This window comes from Dinoponera quadriceps, unplaced genomic scaffold (genome assembly GCF_001313825.1).
Source record: "Dinoponera quadriceps isolate SergipeBrazil2010 unplaced genomic scaffold, ASM131382v1 scaffold37, whole genome shotgun sequence".
NCBI lineage: Eukaryota > Metazoa > Arthropoda > Insecta > Hymenoptera > Formicidae > Dinoponera > Dinoponera quadriceps.
In genome coordinates this window covers 1,760,053-1,777,769 of record NW_014554446.1, presented here as the reverse complement: position 1 = coordinate 1,777,769, position 17,717 = coordinate 1,760,053, and the positions used below count along the sequence as shown (strand labels likewise).

The window sequence follows — 17,717 nt, the reverse complement described above, 5'->3', positions numbered from 1 at the left end:
ATCACACACACACACACACTCACATGCGCACAACACGTGCGTGTGTGCGTCGCGCGCCTACATCTTTCTATATAAATTCCTCTCTTTCCTTTAGTCCCGCTACTTTATATTTTGGCTTTAATCGTTAATTAATTGTCATGATTCGACAGGTACTACTACATACGTCGCACCACAAAGGCATGATCATTTATTCGCCGCAAGCCGTGTGCAATATCCTGTTGAAAAGAACTAGTAGGCTTCCCGTGGGAACCCATGGGAATCCATGTAGGAATTTAAATATCCATACACATACCGAAAAACTCCTTTAGTCGACTTAAACTAAATTCTTATTTGGATATAAGCAAATGAATGCTTTGCTTGTGAGAGCCAAGAAGGGAAATTTGAAGAGTCTTAGAAATTGTTATTTTCTTTCATTCGTCAAAACAATTTCATCATACAATTATTTCATCTTGATGTTAAAACGATATTTATTTTATTAATTAAATTAACATTTTTGAATGTAATTTCATTCCGTGTGCCCCTCTCTCTCTCTCTCTCTCTCGCTCATTAGCTAATTAAAAAAAAATATTGAGAATTTTGGAGAGGGCTACAAAATATTTATTTGAAACCATATCCAAACGAGAATTTAGTTTAAGTCAACCGAATGAGCTTCTCAGTGTAGGAATTCACAGGATTCCTTCCACATATGGATTTTTTACATGGATTCCCACCTGCCCTTTTCTCAACAGGGTGTATATCTCGTAGAGAACACTCGTCGATTATCGATTCTACTTAAGTAGTCGAAGTACATACCTGTGCCGTGGAAATTCCCGTACCACGGAGATTCAAACGGGCAACGGACCGCGTTACAGCCCGGAGCGTGGTGTCTTCTCCGGGATTGTGTCTCGGATCGAGCCTGAACGCGGAATCCTACCAGCAACGAGAGCACAGCAACGAGACGTGGGGTCGCTCTTAGTCGACCCGACCATACATAGGTACGATGTCCGACTTTATCCAGAAGTCGCAGTGTGAATAATTGCTCGCCGGCAGAGTGTCCTGGCCGACCACCAGGACTCGATTCGCGCCCGACCGATCGGCCTGCGGCACTTCGTTATGCCATACGTAATAATTAAACAATTGTTGCATAGCCGACACGTGTCTCTTCTCCTCGGGCGTAATGGCTGCGTAAGTGCCCAAAATGGCAGCGGCGTCGCTATCGGCGTCGGCCAGGTGTCTGTTGCGCGGCTGAGTGGCCACGTAAAACGGTATGTTGGTCTTCATCCTGGCGATGGTGAACAGCGGGCACACCACGCGGATGTCCGAGATCATAGTGACCAGTCCCTTCAGCGTGGTGTCGTAAAGTCTGAAAAATAACGGCACTGTGAGGCCGATGTTCGTTGTCTCGCGTGGAGTATAACATTCGCCAAAAATTGCTTATGAAAAACTTAACAAATATCATCTCACTCACTTGAGGGCTTCGGCGGCCACGCCGCTGGTGCCGAGCAGGGATTCCCGTATGATTTTCTCGACCTGCGACGCGCCGAGAGTAACGTTGGGCTGCATGTATTGCTGGGGCGCGCCCGCGTGCGCGGTGGTCCCTATCACCATCTTTACCAGATTGTTTTCCCTCGCCCAGATCTGGCCGACGTGTTCCTGGAGAATTATGCCGTCCAGGATGAGCCATTCGTGACGGTTTACTCTCTCGCTGACCTCCTTCGTGCCCGGCAGACCGACGGTATTCGTGTACCACGTCTCCGGCACGGCGTCCATCACCTCCTCGGCCGTCTTGCTTCTCATGCAAGTGGCGTCTGCGCATCGGAGCGCGCTCAGGAACGGTTTAGTGATGTTCTCGGACCTCTCCAGCTCCTTGCCCGGGAAGATCGCGCTGCCGCTGGAGATCCACGCCCTCGAGAAGAGACCCTTGGAGCGACGAGCGCCGACCAGCGTCGTCACGAGGGTGCCGCCCGCTCTGTGGCCCCACAGCGTCACCGCCGACTTGTTGCCGCCGAAGTTCTCGATGTTCAACTGCACCCACTGAAGGGCCGCTATGATGTCCGACAGTCCGTAGTTACCCGAGGTCGGCGGGTAAGACGCTCTGGAGAGAGGCCCGGCCGCCAAAAATCCGAAGATTCCCATCCTAACGAAGACACAACACAAGTTTCGGTGAATCTCCTCCTCCGTTGAGAGACAAATATTCTTGCAACTGTAATGCCGCTTAATTATAAACCGCAGTGAAAGAATTATTACAATCAGGAGAAGCATTTTGTTTTTTTAACAAATGCTATTATACTGTCAGTGAGAAACCTTACGTACATATTGCTGTCACTATTCTTGCAGTTGACACAGCATGAAAAGAGTATAAAGTTAAAATCGCAGATAAAAATTGCCCCGTCCGATGCTGGCAGAGTCTCTCCCGGGGTGGTGCCCTCCGGCGATTCTCCAGGGCAAATCCTGTATGAATCCGCGTCCACTGCGCGCGTCTCGTTCAAAAAGAGATCCGAACGGGACAGATCAAAGCGTGTGAAAGGCAAGAGAGCGAACGTACCGGAAGTTCGGCCGCACGAACACGATGTCACGCACGCGCGACAGCTTCGCCGAGGGCTGCATTATTCCGGGCGAGCCGCCGCTCAGGGTCTCCGCACCGATCATGACCACCACAGGCAACGGGGAGTCGTAACGGACCGCCGGTGTGTACACGTCGAGGTAGAGACAGTCCTCGGTGCCGGTTACCAGGCCGGAGGACTGGCGTTGCCAACACACCTCGGAGGGCTCGTGTGCCAAGCGAGTGCCGTTCCAGCAGTGCTCGAGCCGGCGCACCGGCTCGGCCAGCTGCCACCGGCGGTTGTTGATCGGCGGCAACGCGTACGGGATCCCGCGGAACGCGAAGCCACCGTCCTCCAGGACACCCTGCACCGGTCCGCACCACGTCACCGCGTCGATGTACTTGCCGTTCGTCAGCGGTTGCTGAGGACGAGCCTCCTTCGGCAGGACGCAGACGATGCAGGTGATGACGATGAGCAGGATTATGATCCCCGCAACTTTGGCCAAAGCAAACGTCGTCGCGTTAACACGTGGCAGATCGTGCCTCGTATCGCGTGAGTTTAAATTGCCAGATAAACTCTGTTCTAACACCGAAACGCGCCGGACAATGGCGAGCCGAGGCCGCCGGTGGAAGAAAAATCGCGATGGACGGCGCCGGAAGAAAATACCAGACGAAACTAATCGAGTCTCGGCGTAAATTTTGCTGCGCAAACTGCGATCGAGTCGTGTTGAATAAAACTCGATTTATTCCCAGCGATCTTTTCTCATAACGCGTCGTCCGGTCTCCAATAGCCGATAACAAGTCTGCAGAAAAATCGGGTCGCAATATTTGGAAAAGAGACTGAGATATCGCGAGTGGCTTTCTCTCTCGGGTCCGAATTCGTAACTGGAGAACCGCAACGAGCGGCGCTCACGCGTTCCAGTTGGGACAGAGTTCTCCGCGTACCGAATAAACGCCATGAGGGAATAAACGTATATATACATTGAATATCACGATCATGCCTGCACGCTCGTACCTAAGTAAGGTCGGTTTCGCTTGACCGCGGACACGAAGGCAACCAAAGGATGCTGGGGGGGAGGTTCGGCGCCATCGGCACCTTCTATGTCGAGTCGCACCGTTTCCATGCCGTCGTCGCAGGCTATGGGATTTCTCTCATTGGCGGCATCGTCGAGCGTCTCGACACTCGCTAATCCAGCGGCGCCGGTCTGCCCCAACTCGGAATCGGCTTCCTGAAAGAGGAGAGTCAGTTATAACGGCACGGATTAAAGGAACCGGGGCCGATTATTAATCTCGGTTCAATCACGACTCCATCGTGAAACCGTTCTCGTTTATTTCACATAAGTGTAATCTCTAGATTAAGGGATCGCTGCAGCGAGAAGTGATTTGTATTTACGCGGAAAATTTTTGTCGAATAACGCAAGGCGAATCACCACTAAAAGGGGGATACTTTGAAGTGTCGAAAATAGGTGTTTTTATGCGAACAAATATTCTTGTTGTAAAGGTATCGAAAATAGATTGATTTTCGCGTTGCTCTCCGAGATTCTCCATATCGTCTTGAAATTGTTTCAACGTTATGCGATAAGCATATCCTAGCCGGGCAAGATTACTGCGGTAATTTTACGGTTAAGGAACATTTAGATCTTCGAGAAAAATCTTCTGCATGTATCGGAAAGAACGGTCGGTGTAACGATATATTCCGTGAGAGATTAAGGAGCAATTAAAATTAAAGCCGGTATATATAAATATATATATATATATATATATATACGCGTAGAAGAGACGATGGGCGCGGAACGAGAAGCCGGGGAAAAACGAGCAAGCTCGCACAGGTATAATTTACATCCGGATAGTGGATGTGAGAGGTACCGTACGGAGTAAGCATGCCATCGGCTGCGTTCTGCACGTGGATATCGTACTACGTGCCCTTCGACGGAATGCGATCATTCCGCGAGATTTCATCTACGATCAGGCCTCCGATAATCGCGCAATTGCGAGTATTACGGATTATCTCTTCTACGTCGCAATCAAGAGACGAGATCTCGTGGAAATACTTCATTCCAGCTTTTTCGTCGCGTTTTCTCCTACCACGAGGAAAAAGTGTTCGTTAGATTATAATTGCACAGCGAAATAATTGTAGTCAGGAAACCTACCCCCCCCCCCCCCCCCCCCNNNNCCCCCCCCTACCCTTCTTTCTCTCCCGTAGTAAGTGCCGTAGCGTTATCGATAACAACTTTACACGCATATTGCTATTATTACTTTATTGTTAGAATGACAAGAAAAATACAGTCGGCGTTACACATGGCTATAACTTGTAGTGAGAATAACGATTTAATTTGTTACTCTCTCATCGCCGCGCGACATCCCGCGAAAAGAAGCTTTACCGGCGAGACGTTCGGCGCGATAATGGACCGATTCATAGGAAACGATAGAACGGAGGTTCCTTTATAAAAAAAGTCACGGCTCCTCTTTCGCTTTTTATAGCTTGGCCCCGCGCTATCTCGACGAGAGCCTCGTGTGCGTTCCGTAACGCACAGAGGAGAACACACAGGCCTGGGCGAACGTGTAATATCTCACAACAGGACTGGAACAGAAGGGAAGATATGAAGAGATAAAAAAAAAGGGAAGGAAGAAGAGGACGATACATGTGATGACGACGGACTGCGGACGGAGCAAGCTCCCGATGGCTCGAAATTTGAAGAGAATTACGCCGACTTCCGTCTCGAACGCGAGACGATTCAACACGAATCACTTCACGTATCGCAGATGTATCCTCAATATTCGATTCTGAGAGAGAGAGAGAGAGAGAGAGAGATCTTCTGTCGCGTGTCGCGGACGATCTAAAAATATATACGTCTTCCTTCACGTCGTCGTTATTCCGGCCGCTCGAGGCACCGCAAAAACGGTGAAATCGCCGAGACGGCTTATATCCTCGCAGTTTAGATAAATTAAAGCCAAGTGCGAGAGTGAATTTCTCCCGGAATGGGGGACTACGGTCGATCATTTTTACTCGGCGCAATTTTACCGTTTTTTAAACCGCAACTAAAACGCTCGGCTCGCCGCGGCTCGATTCCGAATATCATTAAGGAGAGTTCGCCCGACGCTTTCGAACGTTTCGATAAGAACGAATTATCATTGCTCCCGGAAGATTTCTAATGTCATTTTGCGTGTGAAGCGAGAAACGCTTGTGGCATGATACTTTCCACGAGTCTAAGTTCTTCTCTAAGAAGAGCAGTAAGCTGATTAATTGGAAAAAAATGATACTTTTTTCTGTGCGCAAGCTGTCCAAATAAGCGCAAACTATCTTTAAAAACATCCGAGCGGCATCAAAATTTCCACTCGGGTCCGACGGGAACGTTTCCGACAGTTACCTTCCTCTTCTTAGAGAACACGGACGACACCAAGGGTATACGTATAGCGTTGAAGATGCCCTTTCGCCCCTCCTTCTCTTTAGATTCCTTCGCGGGTGTGGTGAGCTTCTCCGCGGACGGAGCGTTATCCTGCTCCTTCTCCTTCGTCACCACCGGAGCTGATTCCGCGTCGGTGGCCTCCGTCGGCTTCGTCTCGTCGTCCTGGAAAAACGATCAAATTAACGCTACACGCTGCCGTACGAGGGAAAACAAGCACGCTTGAATTAATGAGACATGCTCAATTAAATACTGTTTTCGCGAAACAAAACAGAATTTCTCCGGTTATTACAATCAAATATTCTGGTACGCAACCGGAACATTTATGCGTAATACCAGTCAGAATTTTATTACCGCGTGTGCAGCGATAAAATCCCAATGTCGGATATATTATGGGACGCGACTTTATTAACAGACATTAATAGTAAAGAATGGATTAAGAAAATGACAGCCGTTCCGGGATATATCTTACGCGCACGAATCTCGAGCATTCGACTCGGCACAATGATTACGTCATATATATAGTATAATATATAACATATCCATCAGTTACAAAGTGACGTAGAACCATAAAGTAGATAACTGGAGTAGCGCTGGATACAGTCTGGATGCGCGCCTATTTCGGGCTTCGACACGCCGATATTATTATTATCAAGTTGAAGATCCTTTCCCCAATCAGCGCCTGATTTTACGACGCTTTCCGCCCAAGACCAAAGTCAGAAGGGGGGAGGAAATCGATGTAGAAAGCTGAGAGGATTGGACCGATCGTTCCGACGACAATTGCGTCGCTCCTCTCACCAACACGCTCTTTGTACACGTCCTGCACTTGGAGTGAAACAAGCGTAACAAGCTGAATCCTCAAACAAGCACGGGGATTTTCAACTCGGAGAAGCGCGCGTTCACCTCGCGCGGGAGAGCTTCAAAGTCAGGGTTTCTGCGCGCGCGAGTCAAGGTGCGCGACGACGAGGAGCGCACACGGTGAAATCAAGGTCGAGCTCGGGACAAAGAGACGACAGGGACCGGATGACGACGCGTGTCGTCGTTGCCAGACGTGCGCCCGTATGTCTGTACGTAAGTTCGCCTCCAGACCTCTTCTCGCTCGCTGCAGCCCGGACTTTCTCTCTCAGACGACAGATTATTATTTTTAGAGTAGCGCCACTCCTGCGCGTCTCGAAACCTTGGACTTGAACGCGACTCGAGGGCGATCACTCGCGCCGTTGGGCTCTTCGGCCCCGCCAGCTGTGCTCGGGAAAGTCATCGCGCCGTCGTCGTCGCCCGGAATCCACCGTCGTGGAGACCACGCGGATGAGAAACTACGTCCACATGTCCGCGAGGGTAGCCTGCAGCACCATGTGTGGATAAGATGCGCTCCGCTTTATGAAAAGAGAACAACTTCGAGACAACTCGAGCTGAAGCTCAGCTTTCAGAGTTGAATGTATAGGCGGGACATTTTTGTTGAACAATATGTCAATGGTGTAATTTCTAGACTCGTGTCGTGCGGATATATTACCGAAGCCGATATTTATAAATGGCAGCGGTAAACGAACAGTTTGATCAGATATCTTTTTTAACTGGATAGTATACGAACCCAGTGAGGGATCTTCGAGAACAATTCCCTGCATATATGGCACTCTTTCTTTCGACGTAACTTGACGTTTAATGATGTTCAAAATTGAGTTCAATGGGACAATCATAACGCTGATCCGAGTAGCATTATTAGACGTATGTATCGTCCGATTTTACGTAAGCTCCCGAAGTGTAGAATTACTCGCATAATTAGTTCAACCTTTTGTTAATTGAGAGAACATCTGTATTGTACATACAACTACGTTTCAGTTTTAATAACTTTTCTTATTGTCGACCAAATTTGCCAATTCAAGTTTCCACATGAAATTGTCGATTTCTACAACAACCTGACTCGTAGTTTGCGCAACGAAATTTGCGTAACTCTGAGACCCTCGGCTCTTTTTATCAGATTTGTTTCACGATGTGAGAAAAGGCGGTTTTACTCCGAGAGATGAACAAGCGTGAGAATCAGCTGGGAAATCCGTGGTCCTGCGAAAGATCGTTCTCGAGGAAAGAACAATTTGTTGTTGTCTGCCACTTCCGAGGGTAGATGTTGAGATCCACGAGAAAAATAAAACCACATCACAATTATTTCGTGTACTTTTTTTCGCGATATTTCCTTCGCCGGGGCAATTTCCCGTTACCGATATCGCATATTTCCCTCTTTTCCATGAATTACTCATGAGAGGGTAATACATGTCGGTAGACGGCATCGAAAAGAGAAACATCTCTACGTCCTCCTTTACATAGTTTGCGTAATTGATGGTTAAAGTCGCAGTCGCCAAGTCGGAGGGACAATACGCAACACAAGGGGAAGACGCGAATTACATAGTTCGTAATTTTGCAGCAGAGGCATACACGAGTTTGAAAACGGAGCATCGCGTGCGTGGATCTCACTCGGGGCGGTTTGGAGATACTCGAAAGTGTACTCTCCTATTAATTTCGACGGGTTCCACGAATATCGGAGATACAAGTTAATAGCTTTGTGATTGCCAGTACCATTAGTACCTAAGCTCTTGTACCGGCTGGTACAAGCCAGACGTTGCTCTTGTATAGTCTTATCTTATAGCAGCAATTGACGCGAGGCGTATAACCAGCGGCGATTAATTTCAACACTCCGCAACCCTCCGTACCTCATTGCTCAATTAATCAACTTCGTACCGTTACAGCCGACCGATCGGCAGTTCTGTTAGCTTGATTAATATTGCGTCGATTTATTTTGAAAGAATCCCGCGATGTCAAGTAATGTTTATAAATTTTTAAATCTGTGTAACATGGAAGAAATGATCTCGTTTATTAGAACTAGGATGAAGTAAACGAAATTATCTGTTTTTAGCTTCTTAAATAAAATAATACTTTTACCAATTTTTAATATATATATTATACGTAATTTTTGCAGTTCGAGAATACTCGTCTACCATATTTTGCGATTATTCCAAATCATTTGACACGCTCTGGAAACAACTACGGGACAACTCTTGAAGAATTCTCCCGTAATAATTCCTGACGCCTCGCGATATTGATACGCATGATTTTACAGGCAATTAAGCGAAATGGACTTGCATCTTCGCTCCTGCCTCTCTTCCTGATCCCCTAATTCTGCCGATTATCCGAGGCATCAATCTCGCGCTCTCGTTGTACAGGCTTGTCGTGATGTGCATGTGGTGCGTTTCATGCGTGTGCGTATGTTGAATGTATGCGTGTATACGTACGTTGCTATATTTGGAACTCGAATACTCTCTCTCTCTCTCAAGTGGAGTCGCGTGGCGCGGCCGTTCGTTGCTGCACGAGTATTCAAGCACTCGAGTACGCAAGCACGCATGCACGTACGCACGCACGCACGTGTGATACGAGTATGCGTACGACGCCGGTGGCCCTTCGAGCTGTCGCTCCAAACACAGTGTTATTAATAAACGTTATATCTGCCGTGATAATCCCATTAGTGACCGTTAGGCAGGCTGCAAACGATTTATCTATCGCATTTCTAATTTCTAATCTCTGTCACGTGTCTGATATCTTCACAATTTATTGAATATTCTACTTGTCTTAAAATCTTCCCGTTAAATTTTTAATACAACCGTGTGTTAATTTAATATATTGTATTAATAATATTTCAATATTTTGTGTTGAATCAATTATCGTGTGTAAAATAACATATCTTATATTTCAGCGTCAATTAACATATTATGGATGTTAACTTTACTGAATATTATTCATGGCATATTTTGTATGTTAAAATTTACAGACAATTTATATTAATTATTTACGATAACGGTCGTTACCGAAGGTTAAAGGGATGGGGATAAACGAGCTTGTGAAGTATTCCTTAAAGAATTTTATTCCGGAGAGGTGATATCGCGCAGAAACGCTGTTAGGTAATTGAAGATTAGGTCGAAGACGGAACTGGCGTTTCCCCCTTTTATGGGAGGATGTTCGGCAACGCTCGATCGCTTCCAGATTCAAGTACGCGTGTTTCCCCCGATTGTCATCTGGGGTGGGGTTAGTTCCGCACCCAAATTTCTATAAATAAATTTCACGCAACGGGTATCGCGCGTGGTAGCCCCCCGTATCTCCAGATCGCAGGATGCGTTTAACAAGCGGCCGTTGCAGCCGAGTGCGCGTTATCCTGTCGAGTCAAGAATTATTTTATATATTAATATCTATTACCACCCCTCTTCTGCCAGATGCCACTGAATAACTTGCGCATTGTAGTTGTTACATATCGGAATCGTAGAAAACAAATCAACGCTGAAATTCGAGGCACGAAGAAGCGAGAAGAAAGTCGCACGACAAGTGGGGCTCTGAGATACGATAAATCGCGATCCTTCGAAAAGGCAAAATCGATCGAGTGATTTAAATCCAGCGATTTGAGTCCCACTCGAGCGTGCAGGGCGGGTAGCAAATAACATCGGCGCAAGAAGTAGCTTTCGTGATGGAGTGGAGAGTAGCAGTGCACACGAGTGTTTCAAGAATACAAAACTTATTTCTGGCAAATGAGGCACGTTGTCCGAAGCATGCGGTCAATGCATCAGTAGACCTCCTTGACTGAAACAAACACACTCACGATATTTATTTACGCGATACAGAAACTATTTCGAGAATACTAGCTGGTATGCAGAAAGAGAGAGAGAGAGAGAGAGACGGGGGTTCCGTTTGAGATTCCACTTCGCCGGCTTAATCGCTTCATCTTGAAGTTTTGCAGCTTCGCTGTGTTGCAACAATCTCGTTAGGCGTGCGGAATGCGTGCCGTCGCCGCGAGTCTCCGCACTCCAACGGTTCGCACTCGATAGTTCAAAGAATGTTCTGGATCGGTTTGGAATCCCGGAGCGAATCCTGCCAGTCTCGCAACGACAAAGGAATAATTATTACTTACAGCTTTCAATAGTGTGGACTATACACGCGTCATTACCAAGGTTCTTCGATAGACTGTCGCGCCCGCGAATGTAGCCTTCACCACCACCGCCGCGCACATAACGGATAGTCGCCCCATTGTGGCGCCGCACGAAGACCGTCCACCTGTACAGACCTCAGGTCTGCGCGAAGGAAGAATAATTCGCCGCGAGTTCTCGGAAATTGCATTTGCTCGAAACAACCAGTCGATATAAATTATTTCTACACGAGCGGACGCATCGTCTCGCACACGCTATCCTCCCTCCTTCTTCTTCTGCGGTCGCCATGAGAGCCCCATTCGCGTCTCTGACGATAAATAAAAAGGAAATATATATATATATATATTCATTCGAGTCGCTAGTCGAAAGAATAATGGACGGGAAGTAACTTTGTTGTACAGCAGAGACGCGTTCGACGCGACTAAACATACTTCGAGGCTCAAGTCAACGTTCGTCGGACTGATTTGAGTCGTTAAGCGTAATGAAATTGATTAGCAGCGCCGAATACGCAGCTATTTTTGTAAAATCGCATTACGTTATCGCGACTGTCGGATAAATAGAAAAATTCAGATCCATCGGTCGCGTTTTAACGGCTGCTGCAGTTAACGGCTCTAATTAGCGGCCGCGAGCTCCAGGGGGTAATCGAACGCTTCCGAGTGCGCCCAGCGGGAAAAAACGCGCCGTCAGCGTTCCGTCATTTTTTTTCCTTCTTTATCCCGGCAATGACTCTTTTCTCCTTTTTTTTGTATGTCACAGGTGGTATGCCGGAAACGAGGGTGGCCACGGAGGAAAAGCCCAATTTTCCGGTCTGTCGAATTCACGTACGATTCACAAATGAGGCCGCGAGGTCGACTTACGAACCGATAACGGGATTCCGAAATATACTATGCGGTAAGCGAGTAAAGCACTCGTACAAGAGAACACAAGTCGCCATCTGCACAGACTTCGCCGGATGCTCGCCGGATTTCTTGGCGGCTTCAGAGCGACCTCGTGCATCAGCGTAGACTCGACCGATTTAATACGGTCATTACGACGTTCTGTTACAACGTAGCATAGCGTCGAGCATATTGGAAAAGCAAGGAGTAAGTAATATAATTTCGCAGGGATGGGCAAATTTTTCTTTGTGCAAACTGCACTGATAGAACAATATTTGATATTTGTAACTGCTATATATTAGGTTATTGAGTATGAAATGTCCGACTTTCTTAAGTACAAAGTCTGAGAGTCGACGTCTCTGACAGTTCTTGATTTCTCTTTTATTGTGAAGGTACACCATCGCTCTTTCAAGCGGATATTTTGATTTGCTATCACCTTTCGAAAAAGATTCGGTGACAATTACCATTACATTTAGTTAAGTAGTTTCCACTCGAGTTGCGATCTTCTTTTATACTGTTTATAGTGTGTACGTGAGATGCAAATCTCAGCAGCGTGATGTAAAACGGACGAGCCGTGAGATAACTGACCGATTTCTTCGCAAGAGTGACCGTGTACCAGGCTCTCTCGTCGAGCTCGCATCGCGAAACGGCTAATCGTTAACCCCGCATTTACCATTTCACACCTCGCGGGAGATCCCCGATGCGAGACGTCGTTATCGTGCGGTTTCTCCCGACCGTCGTATGTAATCTTGCCGCAACGTGGAGGCGTTCCACTAACCGGCCGGCTATCGCATCCGGTTGTTATATTATTTCTAATTTTATCTCTATATCCGCGTTGGCTTATAAAGCACCCGCGTTCATCATAACATACGTGATAAAGGACTATTTTTATCACGTCTGCATGCTTCATGTGCGGTCACTGTCCGTCGAACTTTTTGAGGATACAAACGAGAAAGCACCGTGAAGCACCGTGGTCATTAATCGTTCGAATAATTCATATGCCGCCAGTTGCAAAAGGATCGTGAAGAGTAAGGAGAACCAAGCCTCAGACTTACGCAAAGTTCCTTGCGCAAACTACAATCGAGTTAAATTGCATAAAAACCGGATGAACGATCAGACGTCAGAAAATTGAACTACGAAATTTGGCCAACGGTTAGCAATTGATAAAATTGAAACACAGTCGTACGTATGATATGGATGCTCTTTTTTAACCACTTGAAAGCTTGAAATAAATTACCGTGTTGTACGGATAATTTTATCTCTGCTGGAAGGTAGAAAAACGGCGGTGTTTCAGTAAAACGAACGATAAGCACGGCCAATTTAGCTGAATTAAATTTGGAGCTTGCTTCGCGCAGACAAGAGATTAACCCTGGAGTGGTTGCGTACCTAAATGCAACACGAGTGGTCGCGCGGATGACCAATGTCCTCCATTTTAAATTAACATTTTTAATATGAAAAAAATCACTTAAAAAGTATATATTTATTTGTATGGAAATAATAATCATAAAGGATCTTATTTAAAACGAATGGAGCAGTCTCTAATTGAGAAATACACGGAGACGCAAGACGCGTATGCTTGTTGGTATCTTTCGGAAAATGCATTTTATCGCGCATAAACGACACCTGCCATCCGCACGACCGCCGTACAGAACGCTGAAATTGTTGCTGAAGAAGTTCAGACGGTTCGTCATGCACAACTCTAAGATTGAGTTCGAGAACTGGAGTTGTTGTTTCGTCGGATCCTTTTTCATAATTTAAGAAACGATATTTTTGTAGTTATATAAATATACTGCGGTTAATAAATAATTTTATGTATTATAATGAATATAAAATAGATACGAAATATATCATAATAAATATAAATAAGAGAGTTCACGTCGGACATTCGTTATGCGACATTCGTGTACGGCAACAGGCGACAATCTCAGCGGAACCTCAGAAAAAAAGAGAGATAGGTGAAAAGAAGAGTAGGAGAGGGAGGGGGGGAGAGAGAGAGAGAGAGAGAGAGAGAGAGAAGAACTATCATTAGACAACAGCATGAGAGAATTTCGGGCAAAAATGAGCAGCGCCAGTTAAATTAAATGACAGCACGTGATTCTGAAGAGACAACGAGGAGCCGTGTTTCCGAACAATGCGCCTGATTTCCCATCCGCGAGTTTTCGCTACGTCGCAGCCTCTCGAGAGGCTCATTGTCCTCTCTTCGATACTATGCAGTCATCCTCTCGACGAGAACCTCTCTTTCTCTCTTCCCTTCAGTTTCTTGATCCCCCCGCCACATCCACGTACTTTTCTTCATGCACTTCACCGCTCACGCTAGCATCTCTACAAGGTACATTATGTACGTCTAGAGACGTCGGACGAAGGTACATGCGGTGACTTATGTGACTTAGCCGGCTGGAGGTGATGGCAGATGCCGGGACACAACTGCGTGACCGTAAGGCCTCGATTCGGCGGCGCAGCACTATGCATTGATGCATCTAATAGCGCCCCGGGCTTTTCCATTGTGGTGGCTGCACCGGCATGTGGAGCGCGCGATGCGCAACGTTCGCGGATTTCTCGTATCTCGGCGAGGCAGTCGGCGAGGGAACGCGCGTCGCAGATACATCATAGCCGCTCTTCGTCTTCCTCGGGAGGGAATGCCAGGAAACGTTCTGTGCTATGTACACTCGCACTGGGGGTAAGAGAGATTCTGCGAACTACCGTGGCTATATTTGAACCGTCGCCCCTCGCTCGGATCGAATAATCGATTTGAGTGGCGAACGGCACGGGATGCGGCTGATGCGGAAATATGGTTTCGGCGTACGTTAATCGACGGAATAGCCGTCACACAGTGACGGATTATTGAGTACACATAGTGGTCCTGTGCTTCTTTAATTCTGAGGTGGTTACATGTAACTGTAACCTTCTGAGGTGTTTCAATGTAACAGACGTGGTCGCTCGTATAACGAGTGGCCTCCATTTAAAATTGATTTGAATTTTCCACAAAAAGATCGTTTTAGGAAATAATAATATTTATTTACTCAGGAAATATAATTGCGTTACCGTTAAAAAAAATACCAAAAAAAAAAAAAGAAACTGTTATCACGTCGTTATCGAAAGAAAATATCGTGTGACAATAAACAGAGTTACAAGGAATGTTATTTTCTGTAACAAATCAATAATATGTACAGTTAGAATATTCTAAACGTCTAGTTGCATTGCGTATTAAAACTATTTCGTCGTTCATGCAGTTAATGCATGTCATTTTTCGTGCGCGAGCGATAAAAAAATATATAAATTACGATGCGAAACATATATTTTATAATAAATCGTTCGCTTTTAATACCGACGAACAAAAGCTTTCGACCAGTTCGACAGCTTCGAAGGGCAGTGACAAAATGTGACCTTTATTGATCTGGACCGTACACTCGTAACATATACCCCTCCACACCCACACACACAAGAAAAACGCGTTAAAAATAAATAACATCAAATGCAAAAATAAATGCAATACTATCGTTGTGTCAAGCTTCGTCATCGCGAATACGAGGAGAATAAATCTCACGCGGGGACAGTAGAGACGCCGCCGCGCGTGCATAACGTTAAATTCAATTCGTCGTAATCGTCGACGTGCCCATAATTCTCGGCGAACTTCGCTTCAACGGTAAATTCAAGTTGCGGGGTTCGCTCGTGTTTGCATACACACTAATAACCGTCTGTCGCCGTGTTTTGCTTGAATTTATTTCGTCCCTTCTGTTTCGTCAGCAGCGGCGATGCGGCCAGCGCGGTTTTCCCCGACTCGTCATACGCATTCATTAATGCCGCTTCGATCCGGGCCCCCCTCATAGAGACGAATCCGCGAAGCCACAATACAAATATCCATTAATCCGTACCAGGCGTATCTTTCGCCTGTTATTCATAATGCGACACCGGTGAAACTAGGTTTCATATTATCCCACAGTGTCCTTCATCCCCCGCTGTCGCATATGTCCGTTTCGACCATTCGGGGATTAGTACGCAGAATATATGAACTCGCCTGCATACGAGCGGGACTCTGTACAAATTACACGAGCGCAATGCCTGTCCCAGCGGAAGCGCAAGCTGTCGAACAAGAGCGTGCGAAATATGGGAGAAATATTCGATTCGCGTTGTCGACACGCGTTTGTCACACAGGGAAACCCGGAAAGAGAGTGAATTACGCAGGACGCGCGTTCCGCATTGCGGGGTATTTTAATATGCGCGCAGTGCTGAAGAAGAAGCCCCATTTACGAGTCACGCATATACTCATGCGTGCTCGCATGCACACGCTGGTAGAAATTGAACCACCTCGTGGGTGTCCAGTAACGAGGTAGTGAATTTATGCCGCTATTAATGACATTTCAGTAACGTAACGTTCACTTCTGGCGATTAGATGATGATTAGATGGATGTCAGTCGATGGTCAAACGAAAGAAATTACAGTTACGAGATGAAAATCCATAGACTGAGAAGAAGAAACGGAAATTTCGCGAAGTAAACGTTTCTCTCGTGACATTTCCTCCGATGTTTATTGACTAGAGAGAAACGTTCAACTGTGATGACGGGAATATATATTTTTGTGAAATAGGAATTCGCTGGGAATAAAATCTTATCGCGCCGTAAATGTAAACGAACGTTGATTTCTGTGAAACAAATCTTATATTTCGCGAATAAATTCTCGAGTCTTTTTTTCTCAGCGTAACTAGTTGCCAGGCAATAATGCAACGCTCACTTTCTCGCTTTCTTAAGACGGCAAACTTACTATCTCGTGACTAGACACCCACGAGGTGCAATTTCTACTAGGATGGTTGCCGCCGGGGAACCAATTATCTTATTGGATCAGGCTGATAATATCAGTAGTTATATGGATCCAACTTTTTTTCCGAATAACAGAGGAATCAAAGTGAAGTATAGCGTTTCGCACAAAATGTGGGAGAGGTGGTCAGCAAAAGCAAAAGGAAACGCGCGTATAGGTCTCGTAGGCCTAACGTGTTACCGTCCGGGTTACGTGCTGAGTTTCCCTTACCGATCCCGACCGGAATTTCTATGGTATTATTTCACAAATACGTTTGCTCATCATGCTCGTTACTTGTCATTCATTCGAGGCGTGCGCGCTCGCGTGCAAGCTCATGACTCTTGGGACCGCTTGTTTACACACGTGATCCTCTCTCGCGTGTATAATGCCTTATCTTTCCAGGGCGCGCGACGGGGAAACGTTATTCGCGAGCGGATAAATCATCGTGTTCCGCCGCGATTGCATCGTCAATCGCGTCGTCTCGAGCTGCGCCCCCCGTCCGGTTTTAATCGCCTCATGAGGCGCGGAATGTTATTTATAATCCTGATATCTGAGAGGTTGAGGGCGGGCATTCGATAAACATTTAAATTATGTCCGATATTTATGCGGTCCTTATCGGATAACGTGCGCGATGAACGAATAAAAGGTTAGAAAGAGGGTTGGAAAGAGGGGGATAAAAAAGGCGTGTCTACTGGTGCGATTTTCTTTTCCGTTTCTCGCTCTTCCTCTCTTCCTCTTTAGGCCTTATCGGATGTCTGCTTGCAAGTTGTGAAAATACATTTCAGAGGCTAAGAGATCAGACGCATTTTTCGCGTCAAATGTCATGTGTCATCACATATAAATCTTCGCATGCACAAATTATGTACTCTTCAAAAATAATATCTCATATACCACTAGACGCATGGAAAAGTTATGAATTTCGAAATAAATCACAAAGTTATAACATCCGCGCGAAAGATATTATATCTATCTCCGTGACAGAAAATTCGACGACCTTTAATCCTCAATGATAATAACGTATCGGGCCTCTACTCCTTTCGGTAACGCCGTTCGCGCACATTCGCGGCGTCGCTCGTCGAATTTCCGAGCGAATTTCGCAGTCGAGCTGATTTCGACTCACAGCTAATTCAGATTAGATTTGCCGTGCAAAGAGATAAGGCGACGGGATTCG

The 17,717-nt window shown here is 46.3% G+C and overlaps 1 protein-coding gene across 2 annotated transcripts in view; it reads right to left on the bottom strand.

The window, feature by feature from the left end:
- Positions 1–535: 535 nt before the first annotated feature.
- The window catches only part of LOC106749721 (neurotactin), a 30,937-nt gene continuing 13,755 nt past the window's right edge, over positions 536–17,717 (bottom strand). For both annotated transcript variants that reach the window (XM_014629438.1, XM_014629448.1), the window contains exons 3-7: positions 5,890–6,090; positions 3,537–3,750; positions 2,525–3,017; positions 1,448–2,116; positions 536–1,342 (exon numbers count right to left, since the gene is read on the bottom strand). In XM_014629438.1, coding sequence (XP_014484924.1) covers positions 952–1,342; positions 1,448–2,116; positions 2,525–3,017; positions 3,537–3,750; positions 5,890–6,090 — 1,968 coding nt within the window. In that variant the 3' untranslated portion in view covers positions 536–951. The remainder of the gene's footprint in view (positions 1,343–1,447; positions 2,117–2,524; positions 3,018–3,536; positions 3,751–5,889; positions 6,091–17,717) is intronic.